Here is an 8,449-nt window from a genome sequence, read left to right as displayed (position 1 = left end):
TTGAACGAACGTGTGGAACTGTAGCTCTTATAGATGCCACGTCTGGGCGTGAAGAAGGTGCTATGGGGCTCGTCTGGCTATACGCCCGTAGCTGACATGATTGTGAGGTTCATTGACATTTCTTGTTAAGAAGGTGATGCTGGAGGTGGGAGATGAGGCCTGCCGGGAGGCTGGGCGGGAGGAGGCGTCATATAAGGCAAGCGGCGAAAGATTCACTAGCTCGATAGGACAGCTACACCGCTGATAGGTGGTGGATAGTAGCCTAGGAACTACTGTCCCTTGTGGATAGCCCCTTGTGATGAAGAGGCGGAGAAATGGGGTTATCTTGAGGTGATTTCGGGGGCTTAGCGTCCCCGCGGCCCGGTCCTCGACCAGGCCACCTTTTTGTTACACACCCCCAGGAAGCAGCCCGTAGAGGCTGTCTAACTCCCAGGTACCTATCAACGCGTGCATCAGGGTGAAAGAAACTCTGCCTATTTGTTTCCGCCTCCACCGGGGATCGAACCCGGACCCTCAGGATTACGAATCCCGAGCGCTTTCCACTCAGCTGTCAGGCCCCTTAGGTCAGGTTACCAGGGAAGATGAAGAAGAAGAATGTAATTAATAGTTACGTTTCACAACTAACCTAAAATGGAAATACTGATAGTGACTTAACAAGAGAACGAAACTGTGCTTGTAAAGCGCTCGAAGTGGCTAGTAGCAAGCCTTAGTTCTTCTATCCCTTCACCTCGACCCTCCTAGCCAGGAGGCCAGGTTCACGAAGCAGTTATGCAAGCACTTACGAACGTGTACATCTTTCGTCAATCGGCTTTGGTTACATATATTAAACAGTTTACAAGCACGAAAACCCTCCCAATCAACTGTTGTTATTGTTATAAACAGCCTCCTGGGACTTCGGAGCTCATTAACTGTTTAATAATTGTAAACAAAGCCGCCAAAGAATGAGAAAAGATGTACAGGTTCATAAGTACTTGCGGTTGAGAGGCGGGACTAAAGAGCCACAGCTCAACCCACCCCACCGCAAGCACAAATAGGTGAGTACACACACACACACAGTCTCTTAACAAACACAGATTTATTTAAAAAGTTAGGACGAACCACACCATAAAGGGATAATTAACAACAGGGGGAGCAGCGGGGGGTATAAACATGAATAACACAACAGCATACATCAGGGGGAGGAAATAGGCTGGCATTCGTCATCGAAATGGTCATCCCCCCTTAAGTCTGGCCGTAACTCTCTCGTATAAGGGCTGCCCCAGCCCTCTGAGGTCCACCATGAAAGGTCTCTGTAGTAACTCTCTCGTATAAGGGCTGCCCCAGCCCTCTGAGGTCCACCATGAAAGGTCTCTATAGTAACTCTCTCGTATAAGGGCTGCCCCAGCCCTCTGAGGTCCACCATGAAAGGTCTCTATAGTAACTCTATCGTATAAGAGCAGTCCCAGCCCTCTGAAGACCACCATGAAAGGTCTCTATGGTTAGCCTCGTACTAGTACCTCTCAGCTCGGGTACTAGTCTGGTGGCAAACCTTTGAACCTTTTCCAGTTTAGTCTTATGCTTGACTAGATATGGACTCCATGCTGGAGCTGCATACTCCAGGATTGGCCTGACATATGTGGTATATAATGTTCTGAATGATTCCATACACAAGTTTCTGAATGCCGTTCTTATGTTGGCCAGCCTGGCATATGCCGCTGATGTTATCCTCTTGATATGGGCTGCAGGGGACAGGTCTGGCGTAATATCAACCCCCAAGTCTTTTTCTCTCTCTCTCTCTGACTCTTGAAGAATTTCGTCTCCCAGATGATACCTAGTATCTGGCCTCCTGCTCCCTACACCTATCTTCATTACATTACATTTGCTTGGGTTAAACTCTAACAACCATTTGTTCGACCATGCCTTCAGCTTGTCTAGGTCTTCTTGAAGCCTCAAGCAGTCCTCCTCTGTCTTAATCCTTCTCATAATTTTGGCATCGTCAGCAAACATTGAGAGAAATGAATTTATACCCTCCGGGAGATCATTTACAGTGTGTGTGTGTGTGTGTGTGTGTGTGTGTGTGTGTGTGTGTGTGTGTGTGTGTGTGTGTGTGTGTGTGTGTGTGTGTGTGTGTGTGTGTGTGTGTGTGTATGTGTGTGTGTGTGTGTGTGTATGCGTGTGTGTGTATGTGTGTGTGTGTGTGTGTGTGTGTGTGTGTGTATGTGTGTGTGTGTGTGTGTATGTGTGTGTGTGTGTGTGTGTGTGTGTATGTGTGTGTGTGTGTGTGTGAAATAGAGGGCGGTAAGATTGTTATGAAATTTATTAAAATTAACAATAATGTATATTTGGTGATGAATTTGCACTTTGCTCTGTTTCTCTCTTTCTCCTCTCTCTCTCTCTCTCCTCTCTCTCTCTCTCTCTCTCTCTCTCTCTCTCTCTCTCTCTCTCTCTCTCTCTCTCTCTCTCTCTCTCTCTCTCTCTCTCTCTCTCTCTCTCTCTCTCCAGCAAAGTCTTATCCTCTCACCCTCCAGCAGGAACACTCACCCTCCACCCTTCCCTCCAACAGGGTGCGTGTGGAGACAAAAGGTGGGGCGTGGTGTCCCAAGGGCCAGCTGGACGCCACCTCGAGGGAGTACCTGGAGGTGGACCTTGGCAGAGTACATATCATCACCGCCACAGGCACTCAGGGGCGCTTCTACAACGGCAAGGGCCTCGAGTACACGGAGACCTACGGCATCGAGTACTGGCGTCCCGGACTTCCGGACTTCAAGGTCTACACCAGCGGGTACGGTAACCAGGTAGGTCCTCTCTTTGCAAGCCAAAAGCTGATTGCAGAATCCATTGCAAACTTCGTACGTCCGGTGATCAGTTTGGTAAGTTGTATGACGATCCAGATAAAGTCATTTTTTTCTCACAATACGTTAAAAAATGATGCATGCGTTTTTGGAGGGTGGGGGTAGAGGTAGGGTGGTGGTGGGGGGGGGGGGGTGGACGCCGTTTTAACGAGCCTTGCCCGTGGACAGGTTTAAATATTGGTGCGAGGCTGGCCAAATATTTGGACAGGAGCGGAGGGCTGGGTATACTGCTACTACAAGGTAGTTAGCAGAGAGGCGCCGCTGCAACACTTAAGTGATCAATGGGTAAAGTTGCATCGTTAATTACCGTGTTGAGTGTCCAGTTTGGGCACGGTGGGGAGGATGGGGTAGGGGGGGATGGGGGGGTGCTGTGGGGATGGGGAAGGTGCTGTGGGGATGGGGAAGGTGCTGTGGGGATGCAACCCGTTCTCGCAAATTTAATAAGTCAATATTGACTTATTAAATATGTGCATAGGTGACCTACTTAACATAATAGATACCCTTAAAAAGATTCATAGAAAACACCGACCTTACCTAACCTTGTTAGTATCTTAAGATAAGCATCTTATTGCTTCATAATTACAATTATTACCTAACCTATAATAGGTATAGGTTAAGTAATAATTGTAATTACGAAGCAATAAGATGCTTATCTTAAGATACTAACAAGGTTAGGTAAGGTCGGTGTTTTCTATGAATCTTTTTAAGGGTATCTATTATGTTTAGTATATCACCTATGCACGTAGTTAATAAGTCAATATTGACTTTACAATATTGTAAAGTCATAGACATATCACTGTCCCCCAAACACCTGTCTGGCGGGTGAATCTTGCCACCAATGGCTAACGCATCACCACTGTACGCTACTCTGAAACAGACATAGAAATCAACATAGCCAATATAATAATCTAATCCACCAAGAGACCTTCACTAATTTATCACCCAATCCTCAATCATATACAATCACACACCATCTACACCCTCCCTCAACACCACCTACACCCCCCTCCACCACCACACACCACATACACCTACCACCATCTACACCCACCACACCCACCTACTTCCCCACCACACAACACCCAACCCATTCACACATCCCCTTCACATAAACTTTCACTTTCTAAGTGGTATTTGCAGGATAAAGCCTAAATTTTACTTTCTAAATAAAATGAAAGTGAAATTGGAAAGCTTTCACGAAAGGTGCTTAACAGTAATGTAATGTAACAGTGCGTCCTCAAGGTCAAGCTGGAGCGTGGGAGAGGTCTGGAGCATGTTGCGGTGTGTGGAGCGTGTATACGACAAGGTGACGGGGGAAGGGTCTGCCAGTACTGGAGATGAGAGTAGCATGACAGGTCTCCATGGATTATGGAGGTCTGTCACCTCTCGAAATGTTGCTGATCTTTGCAAGTGGAATATTTTGTCTGGACTAAAACTGTTGTGTTTTTCCCTAAAACTAAAGTGATGGAGAGTTTTAGTATCTCTCTCTCTCTCTCTCTCTCTCTCTCTCTCTCTCTCTCTCTCTCTCTCTCTCTCTCTCTCTCTCTCTCTCTCTCTCTCTCTCTCTCTCTCTCTCTCTCTCACTCTCTCTCTCTCTCTGTCTCTCTCTCTCTCTTACTCTCTCTTACTCTCTCTCTCTCTCTCTCTCTCTCTCTCTCTCTCTCTCTCTCTCTCTCTCTCTCTCTCTCTCTCTCTCTCTCTCTCTCTCTCTCTCTCTCTCTCTCTCTCTCTCCATACACCAAACACCACCATTAGCATGATTGCTGGAGGGGTAAATAAGAGAAGAGGGACAGATGGGGTTGAAGTACAGGATGTATTATAATAAGAGAGAGAAGGGGAGGTGCAGAAAAGAGACGAAGAGGAAAAGGTGAATGTGAGACACAGAAGAGGGGAGTGGGCGGCAGGTGGAGAGGGGAGTCTTCACTCGCGAGAGAAGACTTAGAGAGGAGGTGGAGAAGGAAGTAGAGGAGAGGGAGAGTGAGAAGGAGAGAGGGGAGGGAGAAACGGAAGGAGAGAGGGGAGGGTTATATAGGGGTGTATTAAACGTAGGGGGGAAGAGAGGAAAGACAGAATTAACATGGGAGAGGAACCAGCGTTGACGTGGGTTGGTGGGAGAAATATATATGGTTGCCGGGGGCGTTTAGATAATGTTGTGGGTGAAAGTTGCAAAATATTGTTTCTTGCAGGGGGCGGGGGAGGGGGCAATGTTTATTGACAGTGTGTGCAGTATAGCAACATTCAGTGTTGATAAGTCTGATGATGTTTTAGTGATGTTTATTGACGGAGAAAGACTTACCATTAGACTTAACGAGGCTGTACTCTGGCTATGAGTATTGCCGGGGCAAAAGCCTACTGGTGAAAGACAAATTGCTTTAGGCTATAGACAAAGACTGAACATTACTATGTTTAGTAATAGTCAAGAGTCGTGAACATGTTCACTGTGATGTTCAATGAACAGGAGAGGGAGACGAGGATGGGAAAGGGGGGTAGGGGTACAGGAAGGTGAGATAGGGAGGGGAGGTCAGTTAGATGGGAGAGGGAGGGAGGGAGGGAGAGAGAGGAACAAGGGGTTCGAACTAAGGTCTCATAAGTGGGTCGTCCCAGAATATAAATGACCTCTGACCTCTAATGCATGATTAATTCGGTAATTTTCAGCATTAACTGTATGATAGTTCAGTGAGTATGTCGTGATCTGGGGGGGTTGAGGGGGGGGACGTGGGGGGGGGGGTTTAGGTGGGGAGGGAAGATAACTATCAGGAGAAAGCGCCAAGCCGTCATGACTATATACCATGCTATATAGTCGTGATGAATCACTCTATCAACAATTAAAAGATATAATGAAAGTTTAACAACTTACCTAACCCACAAAGACTATAATCACAACTAATATGACAATATCTAGGGTCAGTAATTGGTCTGTCGGGGGATCGAACGCCGACCTTGCTAAGAAAAAAAGTGAGACAACCGCCCTAAGCGAGTGAGATTTATGAGAGGGTTTCCGAAATATGTAGTGTTAGTCGGTATATATATATATACTGTCGGGTTAAATTAGATCCGAATTATAGTTATGCTAGTTTAAGAGGAAAGGGGGGAGGGGGGTGTAAATTTGCACATAAATTAAATTGGATAATATTGGATTAACCGCATTCCCACGACTGGACTCGGAATTCTAAATTGACGCCTCACATTTCATTGTGAGATTTGAAAATATTGGAATGATTTTTTTTTACATGCTCTGTGAGTGGTCTGAAAAATGTAAATTTGCCCAGGTTTCATATTTCTCTTTTATTTTTTATTTGTGTAAATTTGAAGTTTTCATATCAGCTGCTTTGTGACTGCCCCCCCAAAAATGTAAACAATTTTGAAAGAAGAAATACCATGTAAAAAAATTGTGGGCTGTAAAACGCATATTTTTTTGCCTCGTATTTTTGGTTTGTAATTATTATTATTTTTTTTAACTTGCGTTCTAATATCCTGCCATTTTGTAATTTATTATGATTCTATCTGGTTCTTCTCTCTCTCTCTGTCTCTTCCTTTGCTTCTCAATCTTTCTTTATTTCCGTTTTATTCCTCGGTGTTTCTCTTAGACCTTGTGTCCAATTGATGACCCTAGAGCCAACTGTGTGCCAGTGCCTTCATATGGTCAGTTTACTGAGTGTTGAGCGATCATGTCCCCCAGTGCGAGTCAGCCTAGCAATGAATGACCGCTGATGGACTGGTCTAGAGAACGGCCGAGTCAGCATGAGGCTGCGGACGACTGAGCGCCTAGTGTTGTGATATCCTACTTTAGGATGCCCACCAAGTTGACTCGTAAAGCCTATAGATATGAGTCTTCTCATAAATGACAGGTGGCAGGCCACTCAAGCAGTGCAGATTCTTGACGGGAGCAAGCATGTTGTGTAACTCTTGCTCTCAAGAGGATTTTGAAACTCTTGCTGTCAAGAAGGAAAGAGTTTTACCGTAATGTTATAATTGTTTTAACTATCTTGCATGCTAGGCACAGCTCTTGGGTTGTCATTCACTCGTCATCTCTCTCTCTCTCTCTCTCTCTCTCTCTCTCTCTCTCTCTCTCTCTCTCTCTCTCTCTCTCTCTCTCTCTCTCTCTCTCTCTCTCTCTCTCTCTCTCTCTCTCTCTCTCTCTCTCTCTCTCTCTCTCTCTCTCTCTCGCTCTCTCTGGGTAATGGCTCTTATTCCGGCTTAAATCACGTAAAGCTTTCTTAAGATCCTGCCGCTAGACAAACTTTTCTCATATTATCGATCCCCGCGAGCGCCTTCGTCTTCCTCCCAACTTGTATTTCCCATTTTTCTTCTCCGTACGGCATAACAAGTACGCCTTGGGCAAGCTTCACTCGAATTTGCACGGTGATTGCTGTGGGGTATGTGTCCAACATGGGCTGATTCAAGGAGGGCAGTGTGATACAGTGCCTGACGACTCTCACTCTTTCCTCCAGGGTGAGGAGAGTTTAAAGATTGTTTCTTTCATATTTTCGTAGTATATTGTGAAACACGATTCACTAATCACAACAAAACCAGAGATAGAGAAACAGACGCACAGACAGACAGACACAAAGCACAGAGAGAGAGAGAGAGAGAGAGAGAGAGAGAGAGAGAGAGAGAGAGAGAGAGAGAGAGAGAGAGAGAGAGAGAGAGAGAGAGACAGAGACAGAGACAGATTGCCATAAACAGACTTACAGAGAGAGACAGATTGCTATAGACAGACTTACAGACAAAGACAGAAAAGAGACAGACAGAAACCAAACACACGATAGCAGGTATTATCTCGTAATAAATACAAATACGTAAAATCCCAAGTATTAACAACAATAATAAAAAATAAGTGATTAAACAACTTCAATAATAAAATAATAAATATACCATAAACGATAGAAATAAAAACAAGTTCAGTGTTTAAGAGCGCGCCCCCCCAAAAAAAACAAAAGACTGTCTTGAAGGTGTTGCCGGAGACCACATTCCCGCCTTGATAATGGCGCGCCTCCCAGCGGCCGCTTCCGGAACCACGTTATTCAGATATATTCTGAAGGTTTGTACGTGGGATTTGCTCTGCCACGCAGAGATTATTTTTTCCTACTGTGGCCAAAGATCTCTAGTCGTCCCAGGTGGGGGGGGGGGGGGGGGGGAGAGAAAGGGGGCGGATACTTGTGTGTGTGTGTGAAACCGAAGGTACGCGTGCCGCTGTGGTAAGACACTCGCTCGCGCTTCGCGAGCGATTTGACCTGGGTTCGTATCCTGGCCGGGGAGGATTGGCTATAGGCGCCAATCCTTAACTGTACACCTGTGTTCACCCAGCAGCGAATGGGTACCTGGTTGTTAAACGATTTGGCGGGTCGTATTCCGGGGAAAATTAGGATTGAGGACCTGCGCGAAACGCTATGCGTGCTAGTTGCTTTACAAGAATATAATATAAGGACTCATATATATATATATATATATATATATATATATATATATATATATATATATATATATATATATATATATATATATATATATATTTGAGTGAGGTGGATGGGGTGAGGTGGCATTAATAGGGTATTAATTTCATCAACATATGTTGATGAAATTAATACCATATATATATATATATATATATATATATA

General features: G+C 45.1%; 1 protein-coding gene across 1 annotated transcript in view; it reads left to right on the top strand.

The window, feature by feature from the left end:
- Positions 1-8,449, top strand: part of LOC123748549 (discoidin domain-containing receptor 2) — a 318,778-nt gene that overhangs the window by 181,038 nt on the left and 129,291 nt on the right. The window contains exon 4 of the mRNA XM_069330646.1: positions 2,543-2,774. Coding sequence (XP_069186747.1) covers positions 2,543-2,774 — 232 coding nt within the window. The remainder of the gene's footprint in view (positions 1-2,542; positions 2,775-8,449) is intronic.

This window comes from Procambarus clarkii, chromosome 24 (genome assembly GCF_040958095.1).
Source record: "Procambarus clarkii isolate CNS0578487 chromosome 24, FALCON_Pclarkii_2.0, whole genome shotgun sequence".
NCBI classification, from domain to species: Eukaryota; Metazoa; Arthropoda; class Malacostraca; order Decapoda; family Cambaridae; genus Procambarus; species Procambarus clarkii.
The sequence above is the reverse complement of the archived record's forward strand: the minus strand, read 5'-3'. Positions and strand labels throughout refer to the sequence as shown.